Source organism: Astatotilapia calliptera, chromosome 1 (genome assembly GCF_900246225.1).
Source record: "Astatotilapia calliptera chromosome 1, fAstCal1.2, whole genome shotgun sequence".
Classification (NCBI taxonomy): Eukaryota; Metazoa; Chordata; class Actinopteri; order Cichliformes; family Cichlidae; genus Astatotilapia; species Astatotilapia calliptera.
In genome coordinates this window covers 16,506,687-16,527,279 of record NC_039302.1, presented here as the reverse complement: position 1 = coordinate 16,527,279, position 20,593 = coordinate 16,506,687, and the positions used below count along the sequence as shown (strand labels likewise).

At 38.6% G+C, this 20,593-nt stretch overlaps 1 protein-coding gene across 4 annotated transcripts in view; it reads right to left on the bottom strand.

Annotated features, from left to right (window-relative positions):
• Positions 1-9,832: 9,832 nt before the first annotated feature.
• Positions 9,833-20,593, bottom strand: part of mettl15 (methyltransferase 15, mitochondrial 12S rRNA N4-cytidine) — a 60,632-nt gene continuing 49,871 nt past the window's right edge. For all 4 annotated transcript variants that reach the window (XM_026166461.1, XM_026166467.1, XM_026166455.1 and 1 more), the window contains 3 exons: positions 18,410-18,601; positions 15,563-15,741; positions 9,833-10,448 (listed from right to left, as the gene is read on the bottom strand). In XM_026166461.1, coding sequence (XP_026022246.1) covers positions 10,027-10,448; positions 15,563-15,741; positions 18,410-18,601 — 793 coding nt within the window. In that variant the 3' untranslated portion in view covers positions 9,833-10,026. The remainder of the gene's footprint in view (positions 10,449-15,562; positions 15,742-18,409; positions 18,602-20,593) is intronic.

Below are 20,593 nucleotides of genomic sequence, written 5' to 3'. Positions count from 1 at the left end.
TCAAAAGAAAAATTAAACAATTAATTATTTTTTCACGTGTAAATGTGTTGTGTCTTTCCACTCACTCCACTTGATTATAACTGATTTATTTATAACATTTTATATAAAAGAAAAACGAGAAGCACATTAATTCATAAATGTGATCTAACAAAGGTAAAGGGAAAAAATTAACCATGTTTGCTGTTCATATGTCTTGTAATTGGGATGAAGTAAACATCTGTTGAGTAATTTAACATAAAATTGTTTGATAGTGTTAATTTGGAAAGCCAAAACTCTAGCGGGTCCACCAGACCCATGAACACTGGCTGAGTAACAAAAATACGAACACCACACAAGGGTTAAAAGGGCAAGAAAACGTCAGAAAAAGACTACTATTATTACTGTTCAAGGAAAATGTTTACTCAGAAAAAAGTGCATCTCATCTCCCCTATCTGCTGCTTTCTTCATCCTTTTGCATTTATATGAACGCTGTCACGTGTCAGTGCGAAATGAAGTCGTGAGTCTAAGTTTCCTACCCGTGTTCACCTCCCGACACACGATCAACAGTTTGATTCAGTAAAGAGTTTTTGGCCATAAAATAGAAACAAAGTATTCACAAGCTCAAATGTTAGGACATGTTCAGTCAGCAGGGATGGTGTTTTGACATCCACTGATGTCAAAAGGGAGGGACAATCAAACTCACGATGCAGCATCATTTCATATTAGATTAAAACAGCATATAATTTTAGACACAGCTGAGTGTTACTTGCGCCATTTAGTTTCCAAGGTAACGAGAAGGGTATATTTAGAGAGCACTAAACTGAGACAGAAGAGGAAAAAAAAGGTGCTAATAATCTTGACGGAGCAATTACAATTAGTCAAAGTCAAATAGTAAAGATCAAAACACCTCATCTGCTTACAGTTGAAGGTGAGAGAATGCTCAAGAACAACCACCCAGCTCATTCAGCACCACTTCTGACACTTGCGTCATTCAGTATTTTGTGGCGTTACTGATTCATGTGGTACAGTAGAGGTCTCACTCAGCCAGGGAGGTTCAGGGAAAATACAGACGTCAATGAGAGAAGGTGGGGTTTTTCTTTTTGTTTGTTTGTTTTATATGTTGAGCTACTTAGCTACGGTGACTGTTTAACATGCTGTCAAACATGAGCAGTGTAAGAAAGTATATGCTGGATTAAAAAAATTGCCAAAACATAAGACCTTCCTTCACTTCAAACACAGCATGGGATCATTGCAGCACTGGTGGAATTAAAGGAATTGATCAATAAGGACAACAAATACAAAAACAGACAATAACTTTATTTGGGAATAAAACTTCAAAAATGGCCAGCTTCATACAAGTCTGTGCTGACTGTTTCATCTTCTATGTTAAGCACATTGAGTTTGTGTGTAATTAAACATGTTGTTTATGTGCCATTGCTACTGTTGTAGCTTCTGTTTGATCTTGGTAACATGCCTGCACCAAGAAGTATCATTTAATCTTATCCAGGTATAACTTCAAGGTGAACCCCGGGGTTTTTGTATCACTTCTTACAGAGGTATACCAGTGGTAACTTATGCTACAGACCTAACCTGCACAGAGCAGGTTCAGGTATGAAATCATCACCTACTCACCAATAACATCTCTAGAATATGGCGTCACCATTCATGGAAGATTTTGCAGCATTGTTGCTGCAGAACTTATGCATAGGTTTTCAAAATTTACAATTTACATTTGCATTTGAAGTTATGAAAATTATTCATTAAACATGTTTGTGGTTGTTACAGTAAAAAATATAGCTTTCTCTACTAGGATGTTATGTTTTTTGTCTGATTTTAGATCAAATGTGTTAATACAGTATGCATTAAAATGAAAAAATAAAGAAAAATTCAGACATGTGAGGTTGTGCTGAAAAGAATGATATAATATTGTAACTCAGTTACTAACTTAGTTACTTTTTTGAAGCGGTAACTAGTAACTATAACTAATTACTTTTTCAAAGTAACTTTCCCAAAACTGCTGGAACTGTTGTCCATTTTTGTTAACTTCCCTTGCCATCCATCCCCAAAAGTACTCAATTGGATTTATATCAGGGGAACACGCAGGATGGTCCAAAAGAGGGCATTGTGTACTGCAGCATTGTCCTGTTGAAAAACCCAATTGTTACCTTACAGACGAGGGCCTTCAGTCATGATGAGGGATGCTCTCTGCAACATCTGGACATAGCCAGCAGTCGTTTGACGCTCCTGCACCTCCTGAAGCTCCATTGTTCCACTGAAGGAAAAAGCACCCCAGACCATTATGGCGTCCCCTCAGGTGGGATCTGCTTGTCATGCCAGTAACATTGGAAATCAGCACCTTGAGGCAACTGTCGTTGTGATTTGGTGCTGTATCAATAAAATTGAATTGAATTGAGTTCTTTTAACTCTAAGTATCAGTAATGTGGTAACATCTGGACTGAAATGTTTACAGACAGCGTTTTAATCACGAGTTTAAATGCTGTAGGTTGCAGCCATTGCTCTAACACTGTAAAAATGTAACAGGGCTCAGTTGCTGGTTATAATACTCTGAGCTGCTTCAAGCTTTATTTGTGAAGAGCACATAGGCTTACAAAAAACCTAGCTAGCTTGTACTGTAACGAGGTAACATTTTCATAAGCTAAGATTGTCTTAAAATAACGGGGCTACAAGCGGTGATTCTAGCGTTAGCCATGCTAGCACGTTAACTTGAACAGGTGGTCAGGCTGAGTCCCCAGGCCCACACTCGGAGCTTCAGCACTCCGTTTCACTGCAGAGCCCCTTCATTCTTCACATATCCATGTCGGGCAGAGTATAAATCTCGAGGCTGAATGGCCATTGTGCAAGCACCCACACTACTTAGTGGTGCAAAGCTATGAGCACAAACAGCAGTATATAAAATTCCAGGCAGCCAGCCTGTGTCTGTCCAACCAATCAGGGAGCTCCTTACATTGCGCTGTGTGGCTAATTTGCATTGCTTCAGGATTTTGGAAATGAGATAGCTAATCCAATAGCTAATCTGACAGCTAATCCAGTAGTTAATCTCAAAGCTAATTCAACAGTAGAGTTAGGTGGATCAATCCAAATATCGATGCACTGATACCAGCACTAGTATTGGTATCAGATAGATACTAGCACAATTGAATCGATACTTTGTTTTTATCCTTCAAGTTCAGTATGTAGCCCACTGTACTGTGTTAATTATATATTTGGAAAAAACAAACCTCAAACACGCACAATGAAAAATGTTTGAACCTTTTTGTGTGCTTTAGAGACAGAAATTTTTACATTCCTGGACTCCAAAAATCCAGTTTGAAACACATGAAAAGCTGAAAGATGTGTTTTGTTGTGTTAAATAATTATTGTGGAAAGTAACAATCACAGTGATATAGTGGTGTTTAAAATGTGTTCAGGATTTGCAAATTGAGTGGATGAATGTTGAAAGTTTTTGTTGAAATGTCCAGGCAAGTATATACATGTTAAATGACAACATATATGTGTTCAAATAGCGTCAATTAACATACAACTTCAGGTTTTTATTCCTATATAACAATTCTTCATAATTAAACAATAAGAATACCCATATGGAAAAGAAATAGAAAAGACTTATAAAAGACTTGCATAAGATTTGGCTTGCTTCATATAGTGACTCATATAAGGCTTATATCACCGGTCCCCAACCCCCGGGCCTCGGACCGGTACTGGTCCGTGAGTCGTTTGGTACCGGGCCGCGAGAGTTGAGGCTCAGGCGTGAAATGTATGGATTTCAGGGTTTTTAATCGGTTTTCAGCGTTATTTTGTTATCGTTTTTATCGTTAACTCGGTTTTCCTGGGTCTTTTCACGTGTTATGAATAAATCTTTTTTTTTCTCTTGGTACCGGTACTAGTTTTATTTTGTTGTATTTATCTGCGACACGTTAAAGGCCAGTCTGTGAAAATATTGTCGGACATAAACCGAAAACATAAACCAAGCATAAAATGCTGGTATTAGCTTATTCATGGTAGCAAGCTAGCCTGAAGCTAATATTTGCTAAATTTAGGGACACCTGTGTCCCTAAATTTAGTTGGAGGCCGGTGTTTTAGGAGCGGCAGAAGATCTCATCAACAGGCAGTGTTGGGGAGTAATGTAATACGTATTTAAATTACAAAATATGAGTAAATGTATTTGTTACAGTTACCGTTTAATAGGTGACATTTAGAATACAGTTACTTTGCTGAAATAAATCGATTATATGGCGGTATTTTCCTGTTTCATATGTTAGGCTATGGTCTCTCTATTTTTGGTAATTCCACGCCGGTGGAAACCCAAACAAAACACACAATAAGAGGATCTAATGCCTGTATCTTGCAGTGACATGGGCCGCGAGATATAATAATAATAATAATTTTTTTAAAATTATTATACAAAAATTATTTAATATGAAGGCAATAGGCAGAGTGTTACAGGCATAGCCCTAATGCATGTAGCCTTATGGGCAGTGTAGTCCGTGCTGCAGGAAGAATGGACTGCCATACCCGTTATGTGTCTGTGAGCGAGGGAGGGAGAAAAAGGAGAGTGGAAAACTACAAGCTGTCACCGAGCAGAAACGGGAGCTGGAAGCATGTAAATATAATAATAACCACTGCAGCCAAGAAGAGTGCCTGACGAGCCCAGTTGTAAGTAAGCTATTAAGACTCGACTGTACACTGTGTTCGTGTTTTCCTCCGAAACAATAAGTTCCGTTGGAGCAGCCTTTCAACGCCTCTCTCTGTATGTCGCTAGCAAACTTGACCCAGACAACAAAGTAAAGCTAGTTTTCAGCTACGAGCCCGACACGAACCCGACATATTAGCCAGAGGTCCCTTTACTACGGTTTGGAGCTGCGGACCTGTTTTATATACGCGTGGAATAGTTTTCTATACAAGATCGCTGCAAAAAGTGCAGCCTAATGTCCACCCTACTGTTACTCATTTATATTAAGATTTAAACATCTAGTTGGTATTGGTATGGCGAGTAGCCTTCAGTAATAGTAATAGATCACACAGCAATAGTACATTCATGTAGTTGTAAACTATTCAGAATATGTTACTTCTGTAATCTTTAAAAGTAACCTTCCCAACACTGTCAACAGGTTAGCACCTCATACCACAGTGCAGCAAAGCAGTCTCATGAGCGCTAGGAAGGACAAGCCCAGAGCCCAAAACAGACAGTGCAGGAGATGACAAGGTTAGTAATTGTATGGGGGGAAACTCCCACTGGGTTTAAATCTGGGACTCTCCACCATTTGACCCTTAGAACTGAAGAAGCTTCTCGGATGAGAGGTGAAACGTCTTCAAGCAACTCAAAGAAGTCCAGACGCTTTTCCTTCCAAGCTCCTTAGACTACGATGACCTGGATGACTGAGAACCTTCACACATGAAACTATGAACAACTATGAAACGCAGTGTGAAACTACGACAAAGACTATGAAGACTGTGGTGGCTGTGGTAAGTATAACAGACGACCTGACAATGAAACACAGAAAACAGAGGACTTAAATACACAGCAGGTGATCAGGAGAATTGAGAACACATGGGGAAACAGCTGACTGAAATTAAACAATAACATCACAAGTGAAACTAAACACAGTGACAAAAGAACACATGACTCTTTTAAAATAAAACCGGATAACATGGAAACGTAGACATGATAAACCTATTTTCTGCATATTCCAGGACAAAAAATTGTGTTTACACTCACTCTTTCAAATAGATGCAAATAAAACACAGCAAAAATAAAATAAAATCAAAGATTCAGCAGCACCAAGTCCTGTCGCTCTTAAGTCTATTTTCACCTGTTTGGCAGGAACTTTGCCCGGTGCCACAGCGGTCAGGTTTCTCTTTTAATTTCACATTCCCAAGGCAGCGTGCCAGGCGCTTGCTCAGATGTGAAGTTTAATTTATATGCTGGAATATGCAGAAAACAAATTTCTTCTAGAGAATGTTGCATAAAGTTAAAAGACTAAAACTAATAAAAACAATTTTTAAAAAGAGACTTTTTCATTTGACTCAATTTTATATGATGGATTACGCAGAAAAAAAATAGAATTGGGCTGAAAGGTCTATTTCTTTATAATGCATTCAGGTTGTGCATCATGGTTTTTAAAAAAAAAACCACTAAGTAACTAATTACTTTTGAAAATAAGTAATCAGTAAGTAATGGGATTACTATATTGGAGAAGTAATCAGTAATTAGTAACTAATTTCTATTTCCAAGTAACTTGACCAACACTGTTTAAGCACAGAATTCTTTATAGCTTACTTACAACTGGACTACACTGCCCATGAGGCTACATTCTTTAGGGCTATGCCTGTAACACTCTGCCTATTGCCTTCATATTAAATAATTTTTTGAACAATAATTTTAAAAAATATTTCGTCACGTCCTTATGCGGGCCGCAAGTAGAGGTGACATAGGCCGCAAGATTGAGACACAGACATTAGAGCCTCTTAATGCGTGTTTTGTTTGAGTTTCCACCAGTGTGGAATTACCAAAAAAAGGACGGGACAGCCTAGCATATGAAACAGGGAAAGACCGCCGTGTAATCCCTTTATTTCAACAAAGTAACTGTATTCTGAATACCACCTTTTTAAACGGTAACTGTAATGGAATACAGTTACTCATATTTTGTATTTTAAATACGTAACGGTGGTACATGTATTACGTTACTCCCCAACACTGCCTGTTGATGAGATCTTCTGCCGCTCCTAAAACACCGGCCTCCAACATGTATTCCGTTACTCCCCAACATTGTGGGTAGTACATGACTCCGGTAAGGCAGACCGAGGTAACAACAGTTGACTAAAATATAAAGGCTAAGCACTTATCAAGTTCCCTCCACACGGTTTAAAAAGCGTCTTATTTTCTGTGACATCAAATGCGAAGATTACAAGATTACTTTTGATTGGATCACTTCCCCTAACTCCTCCCACCTTCCTAACAAGTTAATTAATTCTGATTGGACCTCGTCTCTCCAGAATATTTTCATCCATTTTTATTCATTTACCAAAGTGTTAATTAGGGATGGGTATCGTTTAGGTTTTATCCGATACCGGTGCCAAACCGGTACTTTTGAAATGGTGCCGGTGCTTAAACGGTGCTCAAACCGGTGCCTAAAGAATGAAGAACACACACTTTGTCCAAAAACCTCTCATGTTTAGCTGTTTTCCACTTTTTTTTGGTCATTTTAGCCTTTTTGCCAGGGTGAAGGGAGTATCTGCCATCAAACAGGAAGACAGCCGCATGCAACTACAACGGTGTTTGCTAATTCACCTTACGTTCATTAATTTAATAACATGGTTAGCCTACTCAGCGGAAATTACACACGAACAACATTAAGCTACTGACCCAGAGAAGAACGGCTGCTGCTGCCATCATCATCGGTCATCATTTCTGCTACACTGGCAGGGCTAGGGGCCAGGACTCTCCTCGTTGGGTTTTTGGGGGATGTCGCTAACTCCGGGTCCGATAACAGGCAACCCACCCGCAGTATATGTGCTCGATGTGAGGTCTCGCAGCAAGCTATCAAATACGGTGCATTTCTCAGCTTTTAAAAAACGCTATGCGTCGCCAGGTGTTTCATCGGATTCGAGGTGTTACCTCCTTTGCACAGTATCACCTTAAAGCACTTGTTGCAGGCTGCTGAGTTTGCATCTTTTGCTGTGAAGTACAGCCAGACTTTTGACCGCTTCGCCTTGGGCATTTTTAATCTGTAGCACTGCTCTAAAAGAACGTACGTACCTGGGCCCGCCTACTACGCTAAGGTAAAATGATTGGTAAAATGATTGGCTGGAATCCAAAGTGTATGACATCTCAGGGAAAAAAAAGCACCGAAATAAAGCACCGAAATGTGCGCTGCTTTTTGGTCTGGTTACTACCGTTTATGTCAGAACCGGTGCCATCATGGCACCGGATACCGGTACCCATCCCTAGTGTCAATACATTTCATCACAGTTTTTGTCCTCGTGCATTAGTTTTTCTTTACTTGTTTTTGTCAGAAAAAAAACAGGTTGTTCACAACAACTAGGAATATGAAAACAACACTGGTAAACATTTGTTCCATTTAATTCAGAATTTTAACTGTAAATTAATTTTTTATGTTCCTTACAAAGCAAATAGGAAACAGTACAATCACCTCATGTCTAAAGTCCACTTAGTAGCTTACAGTAACACACTGATCTCCAGAGGTGGGACCAAGTCATTGTTTTGCAAGTCTCAAGTAAGTCTCAAGTCTTTATCCTCAAGTCTCAAGTCAAGTCTCAAGTAATGTCAGGCAAGTCAGAGTCGAGTCTCAAGTCACTGGTGTAAAAGTCCGAGTAAAGTCACAAGTCTGAAATTTTGAATTTCAAGTCCTTTCGAGTCTTTAAAAAAAAAAAAAAAAAACGAAAAAATAATGTTGCAGTTATATGCTAAATGTAAATATTAGACCATGTAATTTTTTAATCTGTGTTTTTCTCAACACATACAAAATAGTGAACTTAGAAAATATACACAAATTGTGAAATTGCACCTCTTTAAAATGCAGCTCAATTAAACCTAGCTCCAAGAATAATTTTCACCGACAGTTCTGAGATAAGCTGCATGTTATTCTTGGATGCGGTTGTAGGACCGGCTTTAAAATCGCATGACAAAAATATCATACATATTAAAAAAAAACTGCATCACCAACGTAGCCTGGACAACATTTGCTAGTTAGATGAAGTCAGCTATCTCATTGTAGCATATTTATATGCATATTTATAATCATACGGTTCTTGGAGTGAGTGCATACACTCATGAAGTTTAGTAACTTCAGGTCACTGCAACAAGCCCAGGTACAGTTTACCGACGGATGGGTGCAGGACCTTGAAATGCACCGTGTAGAACGAAAGACCATCGTACGAACAAAGGTTAAGTTTACCAGTCTCACAAATCGTCTTCATAAATACACATTCGTTAACCGTTTATTAATAGGACCTTTGAGCTCAACGATAATTAATTAGTAGTGGAAATAATTTCTGGTACGCGTTACAGAAATGTAGCAGTGACAATAATATTGTATGCTGTAATCGTACTGGGCAATTAGTGATACAAAAAACCTGTTTTATCCTGTGAATAAAAGTATATGTTTTTGTCAATGTACCATAATAACAGAAGCGAAACGCAATATTGTGTCAGGACAATTCACTATTTATGCACAATAAATAAAGGAGCATAGCGCGACAATTTCTGTTCAGCGCCAGACTTGCTTGTAACCTATATCACCAATTATGTTATGAAAATGACGTATTAACTACTAAAAAACACTGACCTTCGTGTAAATGCTTGGAGCAGACTAACCTGTGAGCTGGAGTGTTCTAGGACGTTATATTTGATCTTTGAATGGCTGCAATCCAGTCGCGTCTTTGTTACTTCGGAAACATGGCTTGAACAATTTCTCTTCAACGACGTAATCCGATAACAACCGATCTCTTTACCCGTCGGCTTCCCGTGGCTGTCATGCGACTGGCTATTGCAGTTAATAATACAACAGCTTCTTGACATTTTTGTGTTTCTTTTTATCGCTGTGTGACTGATTTCAATTGAAAGCCTGCGTGCGCTAGTACCTCTTGCCACGAGTTCCCAGAATCCTTTGCGGTTTTACCCCTGAATGACGTCACATTTTCAATCTCTATATAATATGCATGTTAAATTTTATATTTGGGGTGAAATATCAAGTCTTTTCAAGTAAACCGGTTCAAGTCCAATTCAAGTCCCAGGTCATTGGTGTAAAAGTCCAAGTCAAGTCACAAGTCTTAGAACATTTTTCAAGTCAAGTCTAAAGTCATAAAATTAATGACTCGAGTCTGACTCGAGTCCAAGTCATGTGACTCGAGTCCACACCTCTGCTGATCTCTGCTGAGCTCCTTTGTTACAAAGTGATACCAAGTCTACTGAGATTTAACCCTGAGTCTTTGTAGAAGTTTAATGTTCAATGTAAAAAGCTCCAACTTTTTTTCTACAACTTCTATTGTCTTATATTTAATGTTCAATAGTTATCGTCTCAGTGCTGCCCTGAGTTTGGAGGAGCGTCCTCGAGGATTCTCCTTAACGTCGTCTTTTTCTGGAGTGATCACTTTTCTTCGCAGAGGAAGCCAATAGACACTTCCGTCACTTTTTTCATGCGATAGGTTTTCCTTCTTGGTACCTTGCTTCCTCTGGCTGAAGTGATCCAGATTAGACAAGTCATCTCCCCGGAGGAAACGTTTGACCAGTCTATCTTCTAGTGAATGAAAGGTGATAACACAGAGACGTCCGCTGGGTTTTAGCAACGTCTGGGCAGCACGCAGGCCAGCGTGAAGTTCATTCAGCTCATCATTCACAAAGATACGCAAGGCCTGGAAAGTCTTAGTGGCCACGTGTGCAGGTCTGTTGAGCCGGTCTTTACGTGCATAGAGAACTGCAGGAGGAAACGATCCTGGAAACAAGAATTGGTCAGAGTTAATCTTACAATTTTAATGGTCCAATAATGATTTATTATAGCATTATTGCATTTTAATTCCAAATAAAAACAGAACAAATTAAACTAATAGTCTTACTAATTTGGTGATAACTTAAAGGTAGAGTTACACTTCTATCCAGTAGAGGTGAGAATCACTATACATCCCACGATACGATATTATCACAATACTTAACGCACGATACGATATTATTGCAATTTTTTTTAAAATATTTTGCGATATTCAGAGTCTGTACATAAAGGTAAACTTTATCAATATTCATTTTATCTAATATCAAAGTCTCACACTCAGTCTTTCTCTCATTTTAGTCAGTTTTATTGTTGACAAACTGAACAGCTTGTATTACAGTCTAGTCCAACTTAACTGAATGCAACCATCTGGTACAATTATAGCTATTCTGAACTATGCAATTTATGAAAACTATGCAGCCCATTTAGCAACTGAAGAACTTGAAAGTAAATTAAAACAAAATATAATTTTACATTAAATAAAAAAGTTTTAAACTTAATTAACATAAAACATGTCTTAAAGTAAAATAAGTAAACTGTCATGTTTATTACTGCCAAAAAAAAGTTAAACACATTTGGACAGTGAAGGAATGTCAGGATTCTTGCTCAGAAAAAGGATCAACATGCTCTGAGCACAAAAACCTTTTTTGTAACAAAATATCGATTTCTGCTGTCCCTGTATCGATACATTATTAGCAAACAAAATATCACGATACTACACAGAATCGATTTTTTCCCCCACCCCTACTATCCAGTCACAAAATTCACACATTTTTATGCAGTTGAGTCAACTCTTTTTGGAAATATTCCTGAAAGGTTATAACAATAAATGTTAAAAAAAAAAATTTTTTTTATAATGACCAGTGGCAACCTTCAGAGCCATGCAGAAGTGGAAAACAATGCAGTTCCTCTAGGCCCCAATTGAGGCTACTTAGAGACTTACATGTCAAAATGCCTAATTTTACTGCATAAAGAAAAATCATATTGGTACAGATATAAAGAAAAATCTATATTTTAAAACAAAGGCACCTGCGGTTGCCTTTGACGGTGCAAAACATTTCGTAGACATTGGGGTGTGTGTGGGGGAGAAAACTTACATACAGTACAGCACTTTAGAGTTACACTGCTAGCGATCGAAGATTTATGTAAATTTGACAAGCTGAATGCACTCTGTAGCGTACAGGAGACACTGCACGAGACTGATTGACAATGGTCTTAAGCCAATCAGGAGAAAGGACAGAATGCGCTGTAAGAAAAATAAAAAGCATGCAAAATTGCACCAAAAAAATCTGTGAAACAGCGAGGCGGTGAAACGTGAACGAGGGACCACTGTATAGCGAGGGACCACTGTATTTTATTAGTACACCACTAAGCACCAAAAAAACATGTCTCTATGTGGCACCCATATAGTATATGAATGCAGCTGCTGACCAAGCTAGCTAACATTAGCTGATAATTTGGCAGTACAGGTCAACCGTCTGGACTGACCAGACTGGAGGACATGGTTTTGAAAATTTGTGAATGGTGTTAAACAGACGAGCAAAAAAATGCACATGGCAGCCAGTGCAACCCCACAGCCTCCTGGTTTGAAAATTATAGGTGCTTTGTATTAGTTCTGGTGGATTATGCAACGTAATACATAATCCACCAGAACTGACCATTTATCAGTACATATCCATACAGCGCTGTACACAACGGTAGACTAGTGCGTAATAATCAAGCGAATAACGCAGAAAACAGAGATTTGAGATGGGAAACTGTTCCTTAGTACACTGAGAGAGAGAAAAACGTGTGCAGGAAGTGTGATTGTATTGTGGTGGAAGCAAAACAGTAAAGTAAGCAAGAATTCATGACGATGTTTTTCAAACGTGGAGCATAGTCTTTATGTTCTTTTGCTGCTGTTTCAGTGAATTATGTTCGGAGAGTGACAAAAGCTGCAAGTTTAGAATCTGTGAGATGTCGGCTTTCAGCACCGACGGGTGAACGACACTCGCTTTGTGTTTGCATCTTTGTGTGGAATCCGTTTACTTGCTCTCATTTGCTGTTTTAGCTGTTTGGTGGTTGCTGAAATAGTTTTGTGAACTCTAACCTGAGATTCTGGCATTTCTGCCTAAATACATGTATATTTAAAAATAGATTCAGGATTTAATGAGTCGATATTGCGCTATTCAAGCTAAAATCAGTTTGATTTGATATTTTAAACCCACCCTTATTAGTGACCAGTGGTTCTCAGTGGTCTTTAGGCCTGTGTGACTGGGAAGTTGAACAGACAAGAGAAATATTGACAAGTAAAGCAGATCAAGCATAGCATCTTAAAAACAGAGTGGGTTCATGCCATACTACTTATCTGCTAACACATTACCAATCTACACACTGATCGTTGTGACTTCAACAGCCCTAAGGTGTTATCCTTATGAGAGTAACACTGGAAATGTTAAAATAACTCCCGGTATCCTCTCTCTTCAGGAAAATAAAAGAAACCCGTTGAATGAAAACATTTCCTAGAATAAAATAAATCAAGCTGCCGTAACATTTCTGCACTCCTGAATAATTTGCACCTGACATTCAGAGGAAGAAATCTTTTTCTTACAAAACTTCTTGTACCCCTTTAATTTATTTGAGCCTGTGGTCAAAATGCATGTGCCATACAGAGCATTGTAAACGGCAGACACTCACCAAATATTTAAAGTTTCCAGAGCAACTGCACTTACCAAACTGTGCACGAGTAACATATACAGGGTGCAGAATGCACAGAGCTAATGTGCAAATCAGTCATGTCAAATCAATCAAATCATGTGGGTATTAAAGCAAAAACTAAAAACTGATTATTTGCTGCATATTAAAGTTTCAAAATCTTTCTTTTTGCATTAAAACAAGTGAAGAGCTTTTAGTGCCTCTAACCAACCAAAACACAGAAGAGACAAGAACAATTAGACACTTACATAGACCAAAAAAGAAACCGCAATAAATAGAGAAGTGAGTGATGTGGCATTTCTCTCCTCCTGCACTGAACAGCCCAAGGTGTGACTCACACTGCAATCAATACAATGCCTGCACAGCAAGGACCAGCCCAGGGCTAGCCTCACCAAGCCATGTGCACCCTCTCTAATTCATCTTTCAAAAGGTCCTGAAGACAGATCCATTGAGAACAGAAGAGATTATGATGTGTACATGAAGGAGAATCAGGTAGTTAAGAGTGAACCAAAGCAATGTTAATGTTTTGGCAGATTTTAAATCAAACAATCAAAATGTGATTTAACTACAAATTATCGATTTTGATTTAAGAGGTTTATTAAAAGTATTGCATTAGGTTAAGAAATTATCATAGCCATTCTTATACACACTTTTATACACAGTGTTTTTTACAGTAAGCTGTTTATACAGTTTTGCAGCATTTGACTGAATCTGACCAGAGAGTGTAGCCCTCTACACACAGTTCATCCTGCCTCCTCTATCAGCAGTCACATTATCACTCGGTTTCATCGGCAGCCACACATGCCCGTGCTATAACATTGACTCCACCACGTTTGACAGATGATGTGATATGTTTCAGATCATGAGCTGCTCCTGTGGGAAACAAAGAGCGGGAGCGATTACGCCCTGTAGCCATGTCGCAGCTCCAATACGACGCAGCCACGCCCCGTTCATTCCCGGGCTTTAAATGTCACTTAATGTTTCTTCTATCAGCTTGTGCTGCTTAATGGCCAATTTATGCTCACCACATTGGTCGCTTTGTGCACTGACGTGATGTCATCACACAACCATATTTATACCTGTCATTACAGGAGCTTTGTCCACTTGCAATATTTTCTGTGAATCCCTGTGCTCTTACATATGTGTGTCATATCAATTCAATTCCATTCAACACAAATTAAATTTTAGATATACAGCACCAAATCACGATAACAGTTTTAGAAAGCATTTTTAAACCTCTGTCGTAAATACAACAACCAATCAACTCTCAATCTAAAATCTAAAAAACAAAAAGCTTGTTGGAAAAATAAGGTTTGTAAATCAATTTATTAGTTAAAATAAATACATTTCTAATTCAAAATTTATAAAGCTGAAAAGATCTTATGGTTCTGTTTGAAAAAGGAGGCACCTTTGTTTTTGATTCTTTGATTCTTTTTGATTCTTTGTTTACCTATTGCTATAAAATTTCAGTAAATTAATGACTGAAAACAAATGAAAGTTAAAAACATTCTGCAGAACTTATTTGTTGTGTCCATGTAAAAAAACAAAAAACAAAAAAACTTTAAATATATTTGTGTATTGCTGAGTAATGTCCCACATTATCCCTAAAAAAGAAAAGCATAAGCCCCTCGTCATTTATTCTGAAAATGATGCCGAGTATCACTGCCACAACTGGTCAGAGAGCTCCCCCTGGAACTTTCTTAAAAAAACCCGACCTCTTAGATTGTTCCCAATAAACACTGGTGGTAGCTCGCTTTGCTCTTCAAAAAGCATCAAACAGCTGCTCTTACTCACACCTGTTCTCCCAGGGTGACACTGACGCACATACTGCTCTGTGCAATAACTGTTGCAACGACATCTCTCCCATTCAGCATCTCAAATGTGGAGTCATAAGGCTTAAGAGGAAAAAAAAGGAAAAAAAACAATCATCGAAGACAAATAATCTAACCCCGGTTGTATGCAACTCGTGTGTCGTTTGTGAGTGCATGTGGGTGTTTGCATTTGTGTCAGGTGTATGTCTGTATTTGTGAGCAAAGAAAAGACTGGGAAAAAAGAGGGGGAAAGAAAACAAAAAAGGTAGGCAGTGTGGAAGGAGAGAGATGGGCTCCTGCATGTGAGTTAGGCATACATTTTATTCCAGCCATCTACAACTCAGTTTCTGCCTCATCTTTATCTCTCCAAGGATGGTGGAATAAAAACACCCAAAACAGAGGCAGAAGAGAGGATGATGACTGAGATCACAGTTCACATAATTTTCTGAGACACACACATCCCACTGGGAGACAGCCTTAATAACTCCACTCCTTTTTTATTTTCCCTTATAGCCTCCTGAATGCTGCAGGGAATTAATCAGGGTGGTGTCTATTTACCTGCAACCACACTGGCCAACTGCTGTGTCCGGGTGATGGGGCTGACACGGCGTGCCTCCACAATGGCTGAAGCTATTTTCCTGGCGTGTCTTTCTTCCCCATATGCAGTGAGGATGGATGCAAGAGCCTGTTGATCTAAGGTATTCACAACGTCAGCGGCGCAGGGCATGTCGGGGTACCTACGCACAAAAAGAAGCCCAATTAAGTCGCTTGACGTCATGTCCTTGCTGACAGTGGTGAATCCTGACAACTCTGAGCTACAGCTGAAAACCTTTATGACAGTCATGAATAGAATGATTGTGAGGGAAGGAAAAGAGAAAAGCAGCTTTTGCATCAGCTTGTAAAGGAGTTTCTTTGTGGATTATGCTGACATTTTAAAGTGATGCAGAAATGTTTCTGAAAATATTCGGGAAGGAATATGGATATTTCTATAAAATAATATATAAAAACTGACACATTTTAGATCGATAAATGTTAAACATACTTTGTCTGCAATTAGGTTTCAAATCACAATGTAGTACATTTTACTACTTGGGAAATACATACTTTATTGGATAAGACCAAAAGGGAGAAATTGATCTTTTGGTTTGGAAAATACAGTTGTGGTCAAACATTTACATACACTTGTAAAGAATATAATATAATGGCTCTACTGAGTGTCCTGTTATTTCTAAAACTCTGATTTTTCTCAGATAGAGTGATTGGAACAGATACTTCTTTGTCAGAAAAAACATTCATGAAGTTTTGGTTGTTCAATGACTTTATTATGGGTTAACAGAAAAAAGTGATGACATTTGCTGGGTCAAAAATATACATACAGCAACATGAATTAGCAATTTTGGTGACTTAGAAAGTTGTCAGCGAACTGAGCTTCATAGCATAGCCTCTTAACTTCTTGTGAGTGATTATGAGTGACTACAGCTGGTGACTTCTCTTAGACCAGTTAAATAGGGCTCATTGGATACAAACGCCCACAAACGATACAATGGGAAAGTCAAAGGAGCTCAGCATGGATCTGAAAAAGCGAATTATTGACTTGAACAAGTCAGGAAAGTCACTTGGGGCCATTTCAAAGCAGCTGCATGTCCCAAGAGCAACAGTGCAAACAATTGTTTGTAAGTATAAAGTGCATGGCACTGTTTCGTCACTGCCAAGATCAGGAAGAAAATGCAAGCTATCACCTGCTGCTGAGAGAAAATTGGTCAGGGGGGTGAAGAGTCAACCAAGAATCACCAAAAAGCAGATCTGCCAAGAATTAGAAGCTGCTGGAACACAGGTGTCATTGTCCACAGTCAAACGTGTTTTGCATCTCCATGGACTGAGATACTGCCGTGTAAGAAGGAAGCCCTTGCTCCAAAAGCGGCACCTTAAGGCTTGACTGAAATTTGCTGCTGATCACATGGACAAAGATAAGACCTTCTGGAGGAAAGTTCTGTGGTCAGACAAAACAAAAATCTAGCTTTTTGGCCACAATGCCCAGCAATATGTTTGGAGGAGAAAAGGTGAGGCCTTTAACTCCAAGAACACCATGCCTACAATCAAGCATGGTGGTGGGAGTATTATGCTGTGGGGCTGTTTTGCTGCCAATGGAACTGGTGCTTTACAGAGAGTAAATGGGATAATGAAGAAGGAGGATTACCTTCACATTCTTCAACATAACCTAAAATCATCAGCACACAGGTTGGGTCTTGGGTGCAGTTGGGTGTTCCAACAGGACAATGACATCAAACGTGGTAAAGGAATGGCTAAATCAGGCTAGAATAAGGGTTTTAGAATGTCTTCTGAAAGGTTTAGGTCCCAGGCACATGGACGTAAACAGGTCGTATGGACGTAACAGGTCCTGGAGACAACAATTCACTGAGGAAAAATGGAAACATAAAATAACAGAGCTTTTCACCACTGTAGCCAACACATTTTAACACGTTTTTGTGTGCCTCTGTTCAGTTTCACTACAACTCAGAACGTAGCTACAGTAGTTTGTAAACAAAGTTTCCCATGGATACTAGAGCCAACCATGGTAATCAGTGCATAACCACAGCAATTGCACCATACATCTCATTGGGACAAATTTACCTTGTGACTGCCATCAACCACTCACCAATCAGTCAGGGAACTCAAATGTAGCTAGCCCAGTCGCTAAGTGTGACTGAGGTATTAGTACACTGATGCTGACATCTGTGGAAGAATTGAATGTACTGTGGTTTTTTTTATGTTAGCCCAATCACAATCTCAGTGAATGAGTTCCTTGCTGAGATTGTGTAACATGGGTATGTTAACGTCTACTAATTACAGTAAATTATCTAAAGGGTATAACTACAAAATTACCAAATTAAATCGCAATGCTAGCTCCCTTCTTACATATACCATCAGTTTACTTTTTGCCCTGTTACTGTGTACAAGTCCCGAGCACATCTAAGATAAACAATATAAAAAGAATAGAACTTTTGTAATGCAAAGTGCTTTCATGCCTGGCACAGCCAGTTTCATTGATCAGATTGGAGGGTTAGTTTTGCTTCACAAACACTCTGCAAATGTTCAATGTAGGAACAGGACAAAAGTTTTTTTGGTGAACGCTTTCTTTAACATAACCACTAGAGGTCGACTGAAAATGGGTTTGTTTTCATTGTTTAAAAAAAACAAACAAACATTTTTTCACGCCTTCAGGTCATCACTTATAGGAGAAACAAATAACATTAATTGGACCCATGCTGTTGGTAACCCATTTTAGGTACGCCTTTTTGTACTATCTGCACTTTCACATTATTACACTGATTAATACCGCACAAGCGCTTCTGATTATCCAGCATATCACAATAAGCCAACCAATGTATGTATCAAATCTTTTACCTGTCTCCATCCATTCTCATATCCAATGGTCCATCTTTGCTCAGGGAGAAGCCTCTTTCTGCCTCATCCATCTGCATGGAGGAACAGCCAGCATCCAACAGGACAGCATCAATGCTGCCTGGCTTAACGTTCATGTTTGACAGCAGGTCTTCAAGCTCACTGAACCGGCCAAGCATTGGTTTCACACGACCACTGAGAAAGAATTAGGGAACGAAATAGTGTATTTAGAGACAAAGACAACTGAAGACATGATGGCTATTAAAAGACTGGAGAATATGTTTCGGTTACATATAAAACATATGTAGTCGAAATCTAGAAAAAAATATTTTATAATGTAATACAAAGAGATTATATTTGTAACCAAAGAAAAAAATCCATAGTAAATTGAAGAAGACCTACCTTCACAAATGCTTATAATGTGGAGACAAATGAGTATTTCTAATACTATTGTGAAATGTGTTCCATATTTTACAAAAAGAAGTTGTATTACATCATTTTATATTCTAAAATGTGTCTATTAACTAGGGCTGCCACGATTAGTCGACTAGTCACGATTACATCGACTATCAAAATCGTCGACGACTGATTTAATAGTCGATGCGTCGTTTGAGGCTTTGTAAGCTCACAAAAGACGCAGGAATAAATAGTAGGATTTAAGAGTGCAATAACGGACTGAAACAGAAGATGGCAGCACTGCATGTACAAGGATGCCAGCTGCCGTTAAACCCCGAAGAAGAAGAAGCTGTGTCCCAGAATTCATAGCGCAGCCCAGCTCAGTTTACAACAATGGCGGCAGCTAGTTAGTTTTAATATTACTCTTATTATTCTTTCTGGGTCACAAAATAAACATTTAACATGTGTTCAGGCGAGAATGTAGCTGTGTAAACCTCAAATATCTGCTCAGTTTATCAAGACACCACATATTTTCAAAAATTTTCGGAGACGTCTGTTACCCACTAGCTCGATAGCTAGCCGGGGGCAAGGCTCACTAGAGCCCGTGAGAACACCGGACTCCCGGCAGATCATTTTCAAACCAACTGCAGTCTTTCGCTATTCAGGTTAAATATATATGTCACTTAGATAACTTCAAAATGTTATTGTTTGGCTTTTTTAGTATTTTATTTGTTTCTGAGTAAATCAGTTTGGCTGAGATTAAAGTTATAGTTTTTACACAGCTGAATAAACATCAAGAAGACAACTGATTATCAGAAGTGTGAGATGCTCGAGAATATACTCCGGTGTCCTGTTATATTTTAGATAGCAAGGAGTTTATTAAACTTCACCGAAACAATCTGCAAATTTCATTAAAATTTAATAAACTATCATCTTGTCTTTATTTTTAGTTAGCACATACCTTAAACACTTAAAACTGTAAGCTAATGATAGTTATATAAGAGCAGACACATGCTGGTGCAATAAGCTGTACGTTTTACGTCCAATGGATGCATGATCTGATTAGTCGACTAATCGCAAAAATATAGTACAAGTATACTACAAGTATACAGCAACTGTAACCCAAACCCTAAATTTAAACTATCAGCATTTAAAATTTTTGTTTTAATTCAACTGTTTTCCTAAATCTCAGCAAGCAGCGAACAACTAAATTCTTCATTCTGACTCCCATCAAAAACCATTGAAATCTTTTCCCCAAAAGTTCATTACTGGCTTCCAAAACTTAGGATTAAATTAGGTTTAGCACTAGGGTTGTAAATGTTATTTTTCCTTTCTTTTCTGATTTTGTTCGTTTTTGGGAGGTTTTGTCACACCGGTCAGAGGCTAGAGGTTGTACTTACCCTTAGTCTGGGCTACGACCAAAGTAACTGGCACAAACAAACACTGCTCTCTTTTTCTCACTTTATCAGACCTTAATGGCACAACTTCATCTGGTAAGAATGATTAACAAACGAATCTTGCAAATCTTTGGGGCATAAACATGAATACATAAAATCTTAAAACAACCCGCACACACAACATCTGGAGAGTGGTTGTTTTAAGCTGCCGAGTTCAAGAGGAGTATGACATACCAGCGAGTGACTGGCAACACATAAAAGCTTGAGTAGTTTTTTCGTGAACCTTTTAAAAAATGAATCAGTTATTTTTACCCCCTTGGAGGCCGACCGTCTTAGCTAGCCTACTGAGATCCTTCCCCTTGTCTGACAGAGGAGACTCTGTGTACCGACTTCC